The sequence below is a fragment of the Prionailurus viverrinus genome, chromosome B4, assembly GCF_022837055.1.
Source record: "Prionailurus viverrinus isolate Anna chromosome B4, UM_Priviv_1.0, whole genome shotgun sequence".
NCBI classification, from domain to species: domain Eukaryota; kingdom Metazoa; phylum Chordata; class Mammalia; order Carnivora; family Felidae; genus Prionailurus; species Prionailurus viverrinus.
Genome location: NC_062567.1, coordinates 125,628,515 through 125,648,067, shown reverse-complemented (window position 1 = coordinate 125,648,067; position 19,553 = coordinate 125,628,515). Strand labels below are relative to the sequence as shown.

The following is a 19,553-nucleotide window of genomic DNA, read 5'->3' as shown; positions in this document are numbered from 1 at the left end:
ATTTTTATTGAATACTTTTTATGTACCAGGCACTATTTATAATGTTTATGCAAAAAATGAATGTAATGATTCTTTTTGTTTTTCTTTTTTCTGCTCCTTCTCTTCCCTGCCTGGTGTAGTCTGAAGTGTCCTGGATCCCCAACAAACACTACTCTGGCATTTATGGTCTAATGAAGCTCGTCCTGACCAAGACTCTCCCTGCCAACCTGGAGAGGGTCATTGTCCTTGACACGGATATCACCTTTGCCACTGACATTGCAGAATTGTGGGCCGTGTTCCACAAGTTCAAAGGTAATTGCACCCCATGTTCCCTGGTATCTTTAAAGGTCTCGCCATGCCAAGAAGAGGGATTGTATTTTTTTTTTTAAATGTGAGGCCGACACTTAATGGGTCCATACTAATGGACAAGGAATTACAAATCTAGTTAAGTATCAACTCTACTGGCATTTGAAACACGTTTGAATCAAACTGGCATATGTTTGCATTTCTTTAGTAAATAAAGAGGTAAGGTTTATGTTCATAGGAAGAACCCAATTTAGGATGCATTGTAAGAGAGAAACGTCAAATGTGTATATTTTATATGCGGATAATTGAGTGTTGACTTAGCTGTGTAGAGACATACATTTATCAGTGTTTTTTTTTGTTTGTTTGTTTGTTTTTTAAATCAAATGATGTTTTGATTGCGAAGAAGGCCTGTGAGGTGGTAGAAATGGGTACTGATTAGAGTGTTGGAATATGTTCTTATGGCTTTTGCTTTCATTAATGTTGTGGTTGATCATTTTTAGGAAGTGTATAAGTTTGGCTTTTTATGACATTCCCTCTCATCCTGTTAGTTTTTTCTTAGCTATTGTGGCTCTTGTCACTGCCTCAAGGTATATGAGATTATGTGGTGGGGAATTGTGAGCCCAGTAGGTGTACTTGACTCTGGTGTGGATGCATGGGAGAAGTGACAGGTTAGCACAAATCTCGGGCTTTAATTCTAATCCCCCCTCCAGATGTCTTTCTTAAAATTGCATTATCTTACAAATTCTTCTGTATTAGACAAATGCAGTGGGAGATAAATTTGGGAGTGAGAGGCTTTTTTTTCCTTTTTATTTCTTAGTTTTCTTTTTAAAATTGCATTCTGGCTTCTGTGTTTAAAATCCCTCCTGCTACTTCTTTGTAGCTTCTTATCCTATGAAGGTGAGCTACTATCAGTGATTTTTAAATCACAGCCGTTTCCTAAATCTCAGGGTATTCCAGTTGGTCTCATGGACAGAAGAATAAATTCCTCACCTACTCTGGTCTTGGCCTGCTTCTTTCTGGGGGTCTCTTAGCTCTAGGCTAATTGAAAAAAAGTCCTCAGCATCTCATGGGGGAGACACTCTGACCCTCAGACTCTTTCCCTTGTTAAGATCGAAACATACTTTCCTTACCCATGTCAGTAATGACACTAATAGAGACATCATGTGGCTCAGCTCTGGTCTCTTCACGGAATGTTGGGGGTCTGTCCTTTCATGTCACAAACAATGAAACTGAGGCTTGAAGGCATGCAGGATTCAGCCCAGAGTCGAGACCAGAATGTGTATGTGTGTTGGCTTCCGTGCACGCCTCTTTTCGAGTTCCCTATTACTTCTGCTTGTTTTTCTGATTACATTGAACTCCTTGAGGACAATTTTTAAAAAATAATTCTAAGATATTCCTACTTTTATGCCAATGTCTAGTATTCAGTGATGTGTTTATTCAGCAGGCATTTATTGCATCCCTACTGGGTGTCCCTGGTATGCTGGGCTCTGGAGACTTCTTCTGAAGGGGATTGGAGAAGGCAGCTGGGAGGGCTTCACAGAGGAGGTGGTCATCATGCTCTCACTTGCCAGAGAGAAGTGGTTTTGTGTGGTGGATGCCGACATTCCCCTTTGGGAATAAAGGATGTATTAACTCCAGCTGCTGGGATCACTGCCCACATGTGGCCCTCAGCTACCAGTCCCTTGAAGAGCCACATGCCTGGGGCCACGTCCCCTTCCTGGAGAATGTGGAGTCTTGCAGAGCCAGCTCTAACACTCCCTGGAGAACCCCTTGCAGCTGGTTTTCTCCCTCTGCCCAGTCCTCTTGCCTTTTCTTTTCAGATGCTCTTCCCAAGACCCGCTCCCTAAATTAACCTCCTGCATGCTAACTTCTGTATCAGAGTCTGCTTCCCCAGAAACTCACCCTGAAATATGCATTTAAAGCTATAAGTCTCCCTTGGAGAAATGTAACTCAGCAAAATCACTAGAACAGGTGGTCACTAATTGTAGCATTGTAGCTAGGAAATACCATTTATTCTGTCCCAGCTAGGACCTGCCATAGTGCTGATGGGGTTTTGAAGCCAATAACAACAATAGCATCATTGTGGTTTTAAATCCCTCGATATCATCTGTGAACGAAAGGCTCCCAAGGTGCTTGTGGCCCAAGGATTTGGATCCTGGGGTAGAGCAGAGTATATGAGCCAAGGTCAGGACAGGGACCTGGGGGTGGCAGGAGCCAAGGGGGAATGTGCACTTGAATGCAAGGAGCTGAGTTAATGGGCTATATTTTATTTGTTTATTCTTTCATTGGTTTATTTCTAGCATTTGTTAGGCCCCTGCCGTGCAGAGGAATATATTAGATGCTGTTGTTACCTAAAACGGTCGAGAACACAGCCCCTGCCTTCAAGGAGCTCACAAACAAGGCAGGCTGCATTGTATTTTTATCTATCACCAACAAAGGAATATAAAAACATCTGAGGTTTTCCCATGCCCACTCTAACTTTTCTGGGATAATACGGAGGTGAAAAGAAAATAAGCAAGCTCTTCTCTTCTCCATATGGCACTCTTTTCTACAGCTTTTTTTGTTGTTGTTTTTTAATTATTTTTTTCTAAACTGGAACGATTAGTAGCCAGAACATGGAATAGGAAGAAAGCCCCATAGGACAAACTCATGAATGTAGGAAGTTCTGATCCCAAAGGGAAAGGTCCCCTCTCCTGAGGGCAATTGCATTTGGCGTTCTTCACCATAAACATTTTGAGTGACATTGATGTAGTTTGGCCTTGTTAATTTTTCTGTTTCACAATGGCTAGTTATCTGGGGCTCTTTTGTTCAGATCACATATGCTTGACTCCTTCGTAATGCTGTGAAATTCCCCTCACCTAAATCCATTTACACGGAGACACTAGTAAGAAGCCTTTTAGAAAGGGCTTAGATCTTTGCTCCGCCTCCACCATGGGAAACTTTGGGTGCCTCTAGGAAATGTCCATACGCCCCCGGAGCCTTGACTTCACCTAAATGGCAGGTGCCTCCCTCTCCACCCTTACCACCAGCTGCCACTGCTGGAGGATTTTCAGTGATTCTCAGCAAAAAGAATTGAATGTGCCACAGATAGCGAGAATGAAGGGCCACCCATTCGGTCCTATTACTGAGCTTAATAGTTGCCAGATCATCTCCTGACTGTTGGGAATGTTGCAAGAATAAAAGAAGCCCAGCCCCTACCCTGGCAAGTGTATAGTTGAGTGGGGTGGTCGGGGGGAGACAGACAACAAACAAGTAAAATATACAGTATATTAGATGGCGATTAGTGGTTGCTCTGGAGGAAAGGAGATGAGGAATACCTCTGTGTGTGCACACGTGCATTGTTTCAGCATTCAAATCCAGCAGCAGTGGAAGCTCTTCCAATGGAAGAGTGACATTTAATGGAAAGTGACATTTAAGCAGAAACATGAAGAAGTTGAAAGAATAGGCATGCCAGGTGCCTAGGGAAAAGTGGAATAGTGTCCCAGGCAGTAGGAACAGCAAATGTGACGTTTCGGGAGCCCTGTGGCCTGGTTTGTTTGAGGAATGGGATGGAATGAGCCCAGGATGGCTGGGGGCTAATGGGTCTGGTCACGGAGGTCTCCTTTGTCAGGCACAGGGAGAATTGTGCCTTACCCTTCTGTGATAAGGGCAGCCATTGTGCAGCTTTGAGCAGGAGTGATGTGATCTGACGGATGTTTTGTTTTAAGTTTATTGGGGGCGTGGAGGGGGTACAAGTAGGGAAGGGGCAGAGAGAGAGGGAGAGAGAATCCCAAGCAGGCTCTGTGCTGTCATCCCAGCCCGTCCAGCTCGGGGCTCGAACTCACGAATTGTGAGATCATGGCCTGAGCCGAAACCAAGAGACGCTTAACTGACTGAGCCACCCAGGTGCCCCCTGATTGATGTTTTTACTGGGTCATCCTGGCTGCCCATTTGAGAATAACAGGAAGCAAGGAAACCCTTCAGGAGACGTGGCAGTCATCCAGGCGAGGCCTGTTGCTAGCTCAGACCAGAGGGGAGCAGCACAGGTGAAAGGCTCGTCAGGGTAGGGGTACGTTTTGGAGGTCAAGGTGGTGGGAGGTGAGAGGGCACAGAGTGTGGGACGCCCAAGCCAGCGTTTGGCAGACCCCACCACAACTGCAAGAAGAAGATTTGGGTTTGGGACCCTTTAAATTTGAAACGCCTCATTGGACATCCACACGGAGATGCTGAGAAGGAGGCAGATAAATGAGTGTTTGGAAAGCAAAGGGAAAATACTGGTTCCTACGGACTTCTTCTGGTCCAGGCCCTGAGCTAGAAGCTTTGTACTTTTGAAAAGCAGGATAAACTGGGCCCCAGAGAGGCTAAATAACTTTTCCTGCTCAGAGAGCTATTCACAGCAGAACTCAGCCCTGGACCATCTGGCTGTGGAGACTGCGCTCTGCCTCCTGCGTTTCTGGGCTTCCTGATGGTGAGGGGGCTGTGTGTGTTCCAGGGCGGGGGGGGGGGGGGGGGGGGAGGGGTCGTTGGGGGATGCGTGGGCTGGTGGGGGGGCTGCCCTTAGTTCGGCTGTGACCGCTGATCCTGAGTCACCCACCACCCCTGAGTGCCATCGGTTTACCGCACAAATATTTGGAAACACTATCTGATTTTAGCAATACTGGAAGGGGCTGTTAGGAAGGCATAAATAATAAATGTACCCCCATAATCTGAAGCTTTTAGAAAAACTCCATGCTGCATGTTCAACCTAGTATTTTTAATTCTTGAGAAGAAATGCCTTCCCTGTAGGAAGAGCATATTGCCATCATGTAAAGTTCTGGCCCCAGAACAGGTATGGTCAGAGTACCAAGCACAGGTGGGTATTGCCCTGCTCACCCCCACGGTGCCACAGTGTGGGTGGGTATGTGATACCAGTGGATATTTTTCAAGAGCTAACAGACTCACTGTGGACCAATTACAGCTAACATTTTTAAGCACTTACTCTGTGCCAACCACTCTGTTAAGCACTTTATGGTGAAACTCATTTAATCCTTACAACACTCCCATGAAGTAATTATTGTTAATGTTTCCATTTTAAAGATCTGGGAACTCACGCTTAGGGAGACAAAGTAGCTTGCCCAGCACCTCAGCTCCTAAATTGTAGAACTGGGATTTGAACTCAGATGACCCGACTCTAAATCCAATACCCTTTACCCTGCACCTACACTCCCCAGAAGAGCAGATGGAGTTTAGAGTCTCTGTGGAGAGACCGAAGCTAGAAACAAGAAAGCAGTCTGGGTGACCATGTGAACTGGGCTGTACGGGTGATATAGGCATCCTGAGAACAGAGGTATGGAGGCAAAATCAGGGCCATGGAGAAGTGTGGTTTTCCCAGGATTTGAAAATAAAATTTTGGTTTCCAGAATCCTGGCCCAGCTTGTGACATCCCAGAACATCATCTTTAAAGTAGCCGTGAGCCCCAAGAGCTCCACTCATGCGCTCATTATGGCCAGTAGAAGAAGGCAGAATCGGGGTCGCTCTGGGACCATGGTGGGTTAACTGACTTCTCTGGGCTCAAATGAACCAGGAACAGTGCACGTCTTTGTGAGGAGTGCACAAGATAACGTGCGTCATTCTCCCCAGGTTCCACTTTCTCTAAGGACTCCCACCGGAGTATGGGATGATGGTGGACATCCTTAAAGTGTGTCTGCTCCATTACTTTGCAGCTTTGTCTACAAAGCCCTCCTCGGCACTGGGGTGGCTGTAAGGGTAAAATAATGTAGAAAAGCTGAATATGAAAAACCTTGAAAGTGTGGCTTCTGGAAAGACACTTGTAGAACTTTTGTGATTATAACCACTTGCCTTGAAGGAGTTTTTAAATACTCGTAACATTTCTTCCAGTGGGTCAGGTCTATTTCTTATCTTGTGAAGGCTGCCCCTCCCTTCTCCCGCCCTCCCCTCCCTTCTTCCTTGTTCCCTTCTTTCCTTTTTCCCTCCTCCCCTCCCCCTTCTCTCCCATTTCCCCCTCCTTGCCCCCTCCCCATTCCCCCCTCCTCCCCCCCCTACATTCCTGCCCTTTTCCCCTCCCCCTTTCTCTCCCCTCTCCTTCCCTGCTCCTCTCCTTATCTTCTCCTTTCTCCCCTCCCCCTCCCTCCCTCTGTTAAGGGAACTGGTGGAGTAGGGAAAGCTTTAAAGGAAGACCTCAAATTTCAAGTCCCCGCTGGTATGCTTATCAGTGGGATGATCTGGGGGGGGGGCGGTCATTTAACCTCTCCACCGTGCTCCCTTACCTGTAGAAAGAAAACACAGATGCCACCTCACAGGGTTGTGGGTTTGAGGAACCCTAGTGCCCAGTACACGCTTTTCCTTCCTTGTCTCGTTATTTTTTCCTTTTCCTCTTCCTCTTCCTCTTCCTCTTCCTCTTCCTCTTCCTCTTCCCTCCTGTGTCTGCTGTTTGTCATATCCCATTTGCCTCTTTTCCCTTGACTTTAGATCCTTCTCCTTCCCTCCCTTCACTGACCTGCAAGTAAAGTTCCACACTCCCCTCCCCCTTCAGCTGACTTACAGGGAGTCAAAGGGCCCATGTTCCCTGAATAAAGCCAGCCCTCCTTGGCCAGGCCTGCTCTGGACAAGGTCCCCCTCACTGCACATCTGTTCCTGCCTTCCTAGAGAGGCTGCTTGGCCCCAGGGAAGAAAAGCAGAAACTTTGAAAGCTGTGAAGTTTCAAATCAGGTGCTTTCCAATGACTCTGACAGCCTGTGTCTGTGTGGGTGGTGCTCTGTAAGTGTGGAAGGTGCTGGGGTTCTGCTGTGATGGGGTGAGTCTCCTCTGTGGGGTTTGTGTTTCATTTTAGGGTTCAGTCAAAGGCTGGGGCATTTCTTTTCGTCTATGCTGTGGTTTCGAATGTTCTCCTGCACTCCTCCTATTCGTAAAGTTCCTTGCTCACCACCAGTTTTCATTGCTTTGTTTTTTAACTGCTAATTCTTAGCTGATTTTCCGTGTGGAAAATTTGAGGGCCCTTTATGTCCTCATCCACTTCCTTCTTCGAGTCTGTTGTCCTGTCCATGCTGCCTTCCATTCAGAGTCCAGGAACTAGCTCTTTTTAAGTTTATTTTTATTTATTTTGAGAGGGAGATACAGAGCAAGTGGGGAGGGGCAGAAAGAGAGAAGGAGACAGAATCCCAAGCAGGCTTTGCACTGGCAACACACAGCCAATGCGTGGCTCGAACTCACAAACCCACCAACTGGGAGATTGTGACCTGAGCCGAGATCAAGAGTTGGAGACTCAACCAACGACTGAGCCCCCCAGGTGCCCCCAGGAACTAGCTCTTGGCTTCTCTCCTTAGGAGCTCACGGTTCTTCCCTTGGACATGCTGAAATGCTCGTCACTGGCGGAACGTCAAGGGATTCTGTTCCTGGCAAAATTGGTGAAGACGTTTTAATTATTTTTCCCATTAACTTGGAAGGGGATCTGCCTTCTTTCACTATATTAGAAAAATCGTTTGACTTCTCAGAGCTTCCTTTTTGCTGTTGTTCTATGAAAGTGGGGGAATAATTTGGCCATAAACACCCCCATAGGTTTTATTTTGGTGGTGAAGTCAGGAAATGGCTCTGCCTTGCATGCTACTTAATCATCAATGATAATTCCCTTTCCCATCTGCGTCTTTGTTTTCTTGTTCTTCAACCAGCAACTCCTGAGGAGTTAGGGGGAACAGAAACCCACCTGCTTCCCTGCCACCCTATCCCTGTCCTTCTCTCTGCCTCCATGTTCATTCGTCCACTCATTCTTTCGTTGACTCCTTATCTTTTGAGCCCCTGGGCCCGCCTCAGGCTTGGGAGAAGAAAATCATGAATAAGGCAGACCCAAGTCCTGCCCTCACGGTAGTAATTTCTAATAAGTGCTTTTCACGTGTCGGGCAGTGGGCTATTTCATTTAGCATTCATAAAAGTCTTTAACTGTCTTGCTGAGATCATACAGCAAGTGGCAGAGACTAGACCGAAGCCAGGGTGGCCCCAGAGCCCGTGCTCTTGACCACTGGATTCTAGATCCAGCTGAACACACGGTTACATAAAATGTGGAAAGCACCTTGAAAGGGAGAATTCGGGGTGAGGTAGAATCACATTTCAGGGAAGGCAGCCCTGGTCTGGTGGGCTGAGGGAGTCAGGAAGGCTTCTGGAGGGAAGAGGCATGGTGACATTAGCCTCCGGGTCACCTCCCAGAGAGAATGCCACATGCAGGTCCTGGAGAGAGAATGGTGCAGACAGGCATTGAAGGGAACATCAAACCTCCTCAAATAGACTGGGAGGGCTCCTGCCTCTGGTCCTTTGCTCTGATGTCCCCCTGCTGGGGAATGCTTATTCCTAGCCTGCTCTGTCCTGCTGCCCCAAGTCCCTGCTAGTCTTGGCTCAGATTTCAGCTTCTCAGTGAGCTTCTCCAGATTGTTGCCTTTAGTCCTGCAACCTGAGATGCCAGCCTCTCGCTCCCACCCTGCTCTTTTCATGTTTTATAGCACCTGTCACCTTCTAGTCTGTCTTGCAAGGATTTACCAAGATGGCTGCTCCACCCTACCCACTAAGCAGCAAAGACCTGGGTACCCGGATGCCTCTGGCTTTACCTGGTTGCTGTGTGTCTTTCCTGCTGATGCATAAATACTGCCTTTGTCTGTCTTGTTCCTGAGACATTTCCAGCATCCAGAACTGTGCCTGGTAGATAATAGGTGCTCAGTTAATATTTGTTAGGTAAATGAACAAATAAAGCATATGATTCTAGGTGATTTGCGGGGTGGAAAGTAAGAGAACTAGGAAGGGTCTTCTAAGTTACAGCTTTGAGTTTTATCCACAGGTAATTAAAAGGCTTAGAGTTTCAGGTAGAGAAGTATGCTCAGATTCTCAGATTGGAAAAGACTTCTTTGGCTGCAGTGTGGGCAATGATCCCAAAGGTGAGGCAGGAAACCCATACCTTGAAAGAAAGTTGTGACAGTATGTGTTGGGTTGGCTACTGCTTCAGTCCAAGCAGGACATGTGGCCTGTGGTAGGATAGTGGCCCTGGGAGCAAGCAGAGGACCTGGATTAGAGGTGAACTAGGAAAGTTGAGTGGATAGCACCCAGTGCCTGGAGTTCAGGGTGGATCGTGCAGAGACGGATGAGCAGCTCTGAATCTTACAGCAAATGTCTGGGCTGGAGGTATCTTTAGGTGTTTCCTTTTTGGTATTAAAATACTATTCTCACTGGGCTCTTACGGTTTCCTTTTCTGAACTTCCCGGTGTGCCCTAGTGTAGCATCTGGTTTTCTGTTTTCTGTGGTTCCTGGTTTCCGAAGGGAGAGTGGCAGGATTTGCTGTCCCTAATAGAAGGCTAATGAGCAATCGGCAAGCACCAAGCAGGGCGAGGTGTGGTTGGCAAGCCGTGGTTAGTGAGCAGGAGCGACAGGGCGAGTGCAGAGCTGAATTCATCCGAGAAAGATCCCCGACCTTGCCCTGATTGTGCAGCACATACCTGGAGACTGAGGGCACCTCCTGCTGACGTGGCCGCGTGTTCTCAGGCCAGCCATGCCCTATACATCCCCAGGAGCCCCCTGACTGGGCAGACGGGACCTCTGTCAACTGCGTGGCTGTTCCTAAATGCACACGGCTCCGGGCTCTCCAGGACACTGGGAGGCTCCCAAGAAAGAGGAGGAAAGGCACATTTCTAGAAGTGGCTGTGAAGTATTCCTTCCCTTCTTCCCTAATTCACGTGTCCACTGCCAAGGAGTGGGACAAAGACATCCAGGCCCTTTCCTTTGGGTGGGTCCCCTTTCTACCCTTGGTACCATCTCAAGTCAAATTTCCTGCCTGTAAAATGGGGATAATAATGCTGCTAGGGTATTGCTGCGTGGGTCGTGTGAGATGTTCCACGTAGAGGTTAGCTCAGTACCTGGCAGAGTCAGCACTGACCGTGTGTAGCTGCTGCTGGTACTAATATTAGAGTCATTTTGTGGCCATCCCAGTAGGGCAGCTGTTTGGGGACCTAAGATTCAGTGTGGGAGGATCTGGATGTCAGAGGAGGCAACCTTAGTCCTCTGTGAGTAAGGCGCACTCCCCAGATAGCCCCAGTCATGATCATGCTGGAGGAGGGGAGCCTGGGAGGAGGGTCCTGGGGGAAGTCAGGGTTTTGTCCTAACTGGAGAGCATCAACTACGTGTCTCCGTGGGGAGAGCACAGGCTGTGGAGTGTGCCGGTCCCAGGACCTGGGTCTGAGGCTGGCTCTCCCATACAGCTGGCACGTCTATTGCTCAATCTCAATGGGAATAATAGTTGGGAGGCAAAATATGTAATTCACCTAGTGCTTTGTAGGTATTTGTTATATTAGCTCAGTTTTTCCATGCAGGGGTTTTCACATTTTGCTATCTGCAAAATTGAGATGTGTGACTTACAAAAGTAATTTGCCTGATGGTCTTTTTCTCCTGGAAAATGTTTTGATATATCCTATAATCAGTGGCCTCTTAGAATCCAGAAAGTATGGTGTTATTATTTTTTCTAGCTTTTTCTTTTATCGTGGAGTGGTAGAGGAGGGACAGAGTTTGGGTAGGGCTGTAGACTGGAGTTGGGAGGTTGATTAGAATCAGTAGAAGAGAAGGATTTGCAGGGGTGGGGGGGTCTTAGCAGGCCACTCTTTGATCTCCTGTTATTGTATGACCACAGGGTCCCGGGTCATCTGTGCTGTTGCTATTTTTGGTGAACACCTTGCTTGTGGCTCCCACGTTGGAATGGTTACCACCCCTAACGGGCCCTTCTGCTATGGAGACTGACTACGTGTTTCCTGGAAATAAAAAATATGTTGTGGACATGGAGAAAAGGGGAGATCATCGAGTCATGGAACGGAAACATTTTAGGCTTTGAAAATTTCAGAAAGAGCTATCAAAAAGCTTAAGCATCAAACCCAGAATTACAGGAAACTGCTCTGCCCAGAAGTCTTTTTTTGCTCATTCAAACATTCAGTAAATATTTCCTGAGCACCTACTTGGTACCAGACATACAAGCAATGCTCTCTAGTGCTCAGTCTATTAGAAATTCATGCGACTAATTCATTCTTCCTTGAAAAAAATCAGATCGTTCTGATTTTTTTTTTCTGGGAACACTTTAGCAGTCTGCGTACCTGCTGCCCGCTCAGTGCGGGACCCCGGACTCCGAGAGGGCGCAGTGCACTGGGAGTGCCACTAGGTGGTACCTGCCATTAATGTGAATTATTCAGGTTGCTTTTCTTTCAGTTAGCTGATAATCAGCTACCTTGAGGCAAAGAGATTTTGATGGTGAATGTAGATTTAGTGGATGCATAGAGGATATAGGGCTGTCCTGGGTCATTCTGGGGGAAGGGAGGGAGGGTGAGGGAGCAGGTTGGGATCAAATAAAGGCATGAGAGAGAGAGAGAGACAGCTGCAGAATAGGCAGTAGGAGGAAAGAAGCAAATACCTGTTGAATGAATTGATGGAGAAAATGACAAAGCCCATCTTTGGAATCATATGCTCAATTTTTTTTCTTGTTTGCTCTACAAGTATTTTGGCTAAAGGGGCCTTACATGAAGGGTAGCTCTAGGGTGGAGAGGCCCTTTTCTGGTATCAGAATTACCTGTAAGGTCTTCCCAGAATTCACATCACCAAGGCACACTCCTGTCCCCCACACTGGCCTGGACATCACCAGTGATCTGAGATTCATTGCCTTCATGCAGTGTTTCTCTAGCTTGGTGATGCTGAGATTTGGAGCTGGAGAACTCTTTGTTGTGGGGAGCTGGTTCTGTACATTGTAGAGGTTTAGCAGCATCCCTGGTCTCTACCCACTAGATGCCAGTGACACCACCCTCCCCAGTTTGGACAACCAAAAACATCTCCAGGTATCACCAAATGTCCCCTGAGGGGCAAAATCTATCTTTTTGAGAACCCCTTCCTTAGTGGCCCACCATTACTGATGAAAGTGTATGGGCTCAGTCAGGCATTAGTGGTGATGGTGGTTTTAAGTGGTTGATAATGAACGCTCAAAAGAAGAAATAAAATTAGAACTTTCTATAACTTGTTTATCAGTTTCTATCTTGGAAAACCCCCAACCAAATGCCCTTTGAATGACTTTCTGAATGATCCCTATGTTCAAGTTCCTGTTCTATATGCTCCAGACTTCTTTTCCCTTGTTTATCCTCAGTGCTAGCCTTGAAGATGCTTGAACCGTAAATTTTCTCTTTTTCTAGGGCTACAGATAGAGTTGAACAGCCAGTACTGAATTTCCTTTCTCAGAAAAATAAATGAGTGCATTCATTCCCCTGTACCTGGAAGGATACATGATACTAAGGGAAAGTGTGATTGAATTAACCAGACTCAGATGCATTCATATCCATAGAAGGCCATGATCCTGTTAGGACCCACTGGAATTTACCATCTTCCCCCGAAATTACAAGAGGGACCAACTTACCCCTCATCTACATCCTCATGAAAAGGGGAAATCGGCGCATGTCATTCGCTGACTATTGCAAGGACACAAATTTTTTTTTCCCTCCGAAATGCATATACATAGATTATTAGCAGCATCTAATATATGACAAGGACGGACGTGGCCTGTCAAGGAAGACAAATAACTGTTCTCTTCTCTGCAAGGTGCGCTGGGCTTGCCCATCTGGAAGAGTGCAGTGGGCAGAGGTGTGTGTGCTGATTCCTTATTGAGATGGATGGAGGGGCCATTTAAGGGAACACTGTCAGCCAGCCTAGGACCAGGTAAAATTACCAGCTTCCCTAGAAGCAGAGGGTTTTGTTTTGTTTTGTTTTGTTTTTTTCATTCACAACCATCTTCATTAGAAAAGGAAGTCTGGTTTCTGTTTTTTCGTTTGCCTTTTGATTGGTCTCAGAGGCAAAGAGGTCACGACAATTTGGGGCTTCTCTTCTTTATTCCTGAGATGGCAGAAGAGACCCAGGTTGATGCCACGATGCTAAGAAGTCTTACAAGATTAAAAAGAAGATCCCCCAAATCCAGCCACTGAGCATTTTTATTTTTGAAATGATGTGATACTAGGTTTTCAAAAAGGAGAAGGCAGACTTTGAAGGGCCTGGGGGGAGCAGGGAGGAGGGAAGGGGAAGGAGGAGGGTTGGTTGGTAGGGATGGAACTTACTTTTTTTTTTAAGTGAACTTTAAAATTTTGGAACAATTTTTGAGTTATAGAAAAATTATGGAGCTAGTACAGAGTCCCTGTACGCCCTGCACCCTCTCTCCCTTATTATTAGTATCTTACATCAGTACGGTACATTTTGGGGAGCAAGTTGTCTTTTATTTTATTTTGTTTTATTTTATTTTATTTTATTTTATTTTATTTTATTTTATTTTATTTTAGGGAGAGAGAGAGAGAGCGAGAGCGAGTGAACTCCAATGAGCTGGGCAGAGAGGGGGAGAGAGAGAGAGAGAGAGAGAGAGAGAATCTTAAGCAGGCTGGACATAGGGTTCAATCTCATGACCCTGCGATCATGACCTGAGCTGAAATCAACAGTCAGATACTCAACTGACTGAGCCACCCAGGTGCCCCAGAACTTGCCTTTTTACAAGCTGCCTGGTACAGTCCAGACTGTGCATGCAGCCTAGATGCTCTACATACATATGCTTCTTTCATCACAACAGTCCTGACAGAGGGATAGTCCAATCTCCGTTTTTTATAAGAGTGAAAACCCAACACTTAAAGAGGTTAAATAACAGACCCAAGTCACCTCACTAGGACATGGCAGGGCCACAATGATAGCCTCTTTCCTTTGTCAATAAGCCCACAGGTTTTCAGCCCTGCTCCTTGTTGGTACTGAGCTGTGAGGATAGTGAGTGATACACCTGCCTTCAGGGAGAGGACACTCTCATTGAGAATTAGAAGGGCACACAGCTCCTGAGAAAGGACTGTGGGCAGAGATAGGAGGGCATGTACCAAGCACAGTGGCGCCACCATTGAGAGAATAGTTTGGGGACTGGGGAAAGATGTCACCTACATCATAAGATAAATTGGTTTTGTGCATTGGTTAGAGTATCTCCACGAAGGAAGAGGGGAATGGGACATTTCAGGCAGGAAAACAGAATGGGCCAAAGTCATGAGACATGAAACAGTATGACGTGTTCTTTAGACTTCAGGGGGTTCCCTGTGGCTGGAAAATTAGTACAAAGAATGGAGCATGGGAGGATGGGTTGGAAATGTGATGGAAGATTGAAAAGTAGGCAGGAGCTAGGTCATGGGGGGGGGGCTGGCATTGGCATTGGCATTCCATGCCGTGGAGTTTGGGTTTATTCAGAAGATAGTGAGAATCCATTGACTGTCTCTAAAAAGATTGACCAAGTCAGACCAGTCAGTCCCCAGTATGAAAAGGTGATGTGCTGTAGTGGGGGAATGAATTGGATGGTACAAAACCAAAAGCAAAATCCAATTAGGTGGCCATGTCAGTAATCCAAGTAAGAAATGATCATTGCCTGGACAAAGGTAGTGGTGGGATGCAATGACAGAATCAATTAGAAATGGATGGATGTCCAGATACAATGTGATACAAGAGAGAGATTTGTAGATGACTCTTGTTTCACAATTTAGCAGATTGGGTGTGAATACAAGAGGAAGCATAGTGCTGGGTGAGAAAATGAGTTCAACTCATCTACATGTGATATGGTCGTGCTAGTGTCAGTACCGGAGGTTGATGTTTTAATGGTAGCAGATGCTTCCTCATAATATACTGCATTTATGCTCCACTGTGGTAGAGGTCCTGTTTGTCTGCTCAGCATCCATGTCCCCCTTCCATAAACATCGGCAGAATATCTTTTTCTTTTGAAAACCTTGCATCTTCTTGTCTTAATTGATTTTCAGGGGTGGTAATCCATCCCTGGCTGCAAAGTAAGGGCATGAGCCAGTTCTGGTCAGCGTCAGGACCCCAGCCATCTCCCTGGCTCTAGTGATTGATTGGTTCAGGGTGGTTATGTGCCCCACGCTGAACCAATCAGAACATGAGGCCAAGGATTTTTTCTGGAACTTCTGGAAAAGATTTTCCACTCCAGTTGGTAAACTATGAGGAGATGAGACTGGAACTTCCATCAGTCATTTTGCCACTGTGTCAGGGGCTCCTTGAGATCACCCCTAGATTCTGTGATTTCCTAGGATGACTTACAGGACTCAGCGTGAGTCATACTCATGGCTATGACTAACTTCAGCAGAAAACATAAAGCAAAATCAGCAAAGGAAAAGGTACATGGGTGAAGTCCAGGAGTAACTAGGCTCAGGCTTCCAGAGTCCTTTCCTAGTGCCGTCATCCAGGTCACACTTCATTCCTCTAGCAATGAGTTGTGGTGACATTAGTGAAATGCTCTTCACCAGGAAAACTCATTAGAAATTTAGCACCTGGGATCTTTACTGGGGGCTTGTCATGTAGGCACTTTCTACTAGCCCATACCAAAATACCAGACTCCCAGAAGGAAAGCAGGTGTTCATAATAAACCATAATGTTTGCACAGTTTAGACAATGGGCAATTCTTACCAGGGAAGAGCGGGAACCTTCCTGGAACCCAGGTTCACAGGTGCCAGCCAAGGCCTAACTTGGCAAGCAGGCCTTTTAAAAGAGAAAAGTATCAGGCCGGCTGTGGTGCCTCTTTCCTGCACAAACTTTCCACAAACTTTCTGTCTGAGAGTTAAAGTGGATCTGAGAGCCTGAAAAGAGAGACCGATTCCAGATTACATTGTATTATAGTCCCTAGTTCCAGCCATGCCTGAAGCAGATTTTCCTTTTTTAATTTCTTGGGTCAATTTAAATTTCTGTCACTTACAGTCTTAAGAAGCACACTGGCCAATAAAACCTATTCTACCTAAAATGTTCTTTTTTAACTTCTTTACCACAAATCCCCTTCACTGTTCCTTGTCTCAAATGGGGTCTTCCTCGGTGACCAGGACTAGTCTATAATAGACATGGTAAATTTTTGGCACGTGAACAGATTTTCTTCAGTTTTTTAGAGGAGTATTCTGTCTAGATTGAAAAGGTAGATTTTGGAGCCGATTTATCCTCGAATGTGACCTAAATTAAAAGTTTGACCTAACTGAATATCTCCTTGATCTTCCCTTTTACAAATTACTCTTTCTTGAGAAATTGGCCATAGCTTCTAGTAAGTAGTGCCTCCAGCTTGGGCTCCGTCCTGGGCATTCTTCCTTGTTTGGCCTAATTAACTGTGTCATCATTCAAGCAGATTAGGTGTGTGCCTTCCTGGGACATCAATTAAAAAATAAATCAGTGTTTGTCAAAGTGGAAAGGTGACACGTTGAAAGATGAATTTTCTTTCCAGTCTTGTGTGGAAGCAGTAGAAAACAAAGGAAGTGTTGCAGTCCAGTGGCTTTGCTGGCATGCTCACATGGAGGAAATAGGGACTGGAAGGATGTTAAGAGATTGTGAGCTAGTTTAGTGCTTTCTGTCGCAAAGGTAAAGAGAGGTCCAGAAGGTCTTTAATTTGTGAGATGCAGTTGCAGGAGAACTTAACTTAGGTACAGGTCTCTGTTTTGTCATTACTACTAGCCTTAGGCAGGTCACTCTACCTTTCTGACCCAAGGATAATTCTTTGATAAGTATTTATTGAGTGCCTCATGCAGAAATGAATCTGTAAAATGAATGAGTTTGCCTGGACAATCTCAATGCCCCTTTCAGGTCTGCGAATCTTAACACAAATTCACATGGCTAGAGGCAAAGCCAGAATCACAGAAAACATGAGTCCTTTTCATGCCTCCCTTGACCCCGCATTTATCTACCAGCAAGTCCTGTGAGACCACCTTCAAGGTGTATCCCAATCTAAGCCTAGGAGATACTAAAAAATTAGTTATTGAATAAACAAAATTAGGTCTTCAGCTTCTGTGGCTCCTTGGATTCTAGAATAATGTTTGTTTCTTTGTTTGTTTGTTTGTTTTCCCCTGTCTGCTCCTATAAAGTAGGAAATCATCTGCCCTAGAGTCTCCAAGGGGACCTGAAGCACTGAGGTTCAAAGCAGGCATGAAACACAGTTTAAGACAGGAGTGGAGATCCAGTGAGGAGAATGAAGTTAGCCCCAAAGTAGGGTTCCCACGAGGATCTAGAACTTCTAGAGGGAACAGCGACTAGCTGGCTTGGCTCAGTCCAGCGAGAAGCTCCTGACAGTGGGCTTCCAAACCCACGCCAGGTTCTGGCCTCTGTCTTGGAGAGAGGTGCGGAAGCACCAATGATGGGAGGTGGGCTTTGAATACCTGTTGATGCTTCTCCATTGCGGCATACACTAGGTGCCCATCCCTATAGCATTTGTTCCTCTGACTTAGGTTTTTAGAGGCACACTGATGCCCATGACTTCGGCTCTACGTTTTTGTTTTGTTTTGTTGTTGTTTTTGCTTTCAAATTTTGAGGAAGAAAATATGTTTTCTTTGTAAAACAGTAAGAAGAGAAGTCTAGTCAGGACAGGGTGCAGGCAGCATAAAGACGCCCTCTGGGCATTATTGTAATAGTGAAAGAGCTTCATCTCCAGAGGCAAAAACAAGAATTTACTAGAGCCTTTCGCAAACAGACTGCTCTGTCGTGGGCATCATTAAGGTTCACTACACTGATCCATTTTATATGTATGTGTCATGAATAAAACAATGCGCGTCCGTATCAGCACAAAGAAAATAAAACTCCTCCTGTGTTTCTACTACCTAGAGTTCAGTGTTAACATTATAGTATATTTCCTTTCAGACACTTTTCCATGCATATAAAATTGTTTATTTTTTGTATAAAATTAGGATCCTATTGTAATACTGTTTGCACATTATTGTGTTTTCTCCTTAACTACACATTGCGGCCATTTTCCAGTGTGATGTGCCATGTTGTTTTTTATGCTTCCTCATATCCTGTGGTATGGCTGTGTTATTATTTGCCAATCCAGGCCTTCTGTTTTAGATTCTTGGGCCATTTCCAATGGTTTTTGGTATTCTCAAGAAGAGCAAAATGCTCACCCTGTCTTTGGAGCCCTGAGGCTGCTGACATATGAAGCTCACTTAGCCTCATGCTACAATGTCATGGCTGCAGAGAGTCAGATAACCCTGTGTTCAAGTCCCAGCCCTGGCTGTGTGATCTTGGATGAGCCAGTTAACGTCTTTCTGTTATACATTCCTGCTATGAAAACCAAGTACTTTCTCCCCAGTTCACAGGGGCTGACCTGAGGGTTGAACCCAGTCATGTACCTCTCTGTTCCCTTCCCTTCTTCTGAATGTAGTTTTCTTCAACACTGGCTTCAAGTTGGAGTCAGCTGGGAGCTTTCTAAGAAGAGCAGTGCCCAGACCTACTCTCTAACAACCAAGTCAGAATCTCTGGTCTGGGCTCTGGATACGGCATGTTGACAAGCCCCTTCTATAAGTCTCCTGTGCCACCAAGGTTGAGACTCCCTGCTCGAAAGTTTCAGCCCCGGGGTCTGCTGGCTGCTGCTGCAAAAGAGACATTGTGTCGTGGCTGTTTTGTCGTGGGGTGGTGAGGCAGGGTAGTGTTTGGAGATAGGATTAGAATCCTGGCACTCATGCCTCCCAGGGAAAAGTGCCAACCTGTTTATTTTGTGTCAAGAGCTCAAACAGTGATCAAAATCCAATCCGACATCATAAATACCAGAAAAGGTCAGGACTGGGCTTGCTCGTAGGATCGAGCGCACACAGCCGAGCTGGGCTTGGCGCTTGGTCAACTCCAAACTTTGAGCTGGCACACAGCGCCGGGGGGACTTGGCAGGGCCCAGGCATACGGCGCCCCAGCCACAGAATGGAGGTTCACGTGGCTCTGTTGCTTTTGCCGAAGGAGGAGAAATGCTATTTTCTCAGCAGTTGTTCTTCTTGACTCATTAGTGTACTTGGCATGTGGTTATTTTTTAACTTCTTTGCAAATATTCGTAGAAAGAGAAGGGGAGTGGAAGGCGGGAGATGTTGGTGTTTACTGAGCTTGTATTTTGTGCAAGCCCTCCCAGGATTGAAGGGGTGCCCCCCTCACACTGGGCCCACTTCCCTAGTGCAACCAACGCACCTGAGGTCACCACCTGGCTGGCAAGTGGCCGAGGTGGGAATTTTATCTGAGGTCAGCAGAACTTCAGAGCCTATGACCTGTTCCTCAGGATTCCACATCTTAGGAGTTCAGGGGGTTTAATTAGACCATTTCTGGCTCATCCCATCTTGATTGTGACAATCAGAAGGAAATCCCACTGTAAACTATTAAAAGGTTTTCCATGTAAGTTTGTCAGGACAGCCTAGGGAATAGAACAAGACATACCTCTGTGGGTGACTTTCCCCATGGGGCTCACGTGGGAACCCCACTGGCTCCTTTAGTAAAAGAAC

The 19,553-nt window shown here is 46.0% G+C and overlaps 1 protein-coding gene across 3 annotated transcripts in view; it reads left to right on the top strand.

Annotated features, from left to right (window-relative positions):
- The window catches only part of LARGE1 (LARGE xylosyl- and glucuronyltransferase 1), a 541,787-nt gene that overhangs the window by 311,055 nt on the left and 211,179 nt on the right, over positions 1 to 19,553 (top strand). For 2 of the 3 annotated variants that reach the window (XM_047867968.1, XM_047867969.1), the window contains exons 6-7: positions 120 to 291; positions 12,856 to 12,972. In XM_047867968.1, the coding sequence (XP_047723924.1) occupies positions 120 to 291; positions 12,856 to 12,972 (289 nt within the window). The remainder of the gene's footprint in view (positions 1 to 119; positions 292 to 12,855; positions 12,973 to 19,553) is intronic. The other variant, XM_047867970.1, reaches the window with a different exon arrangement.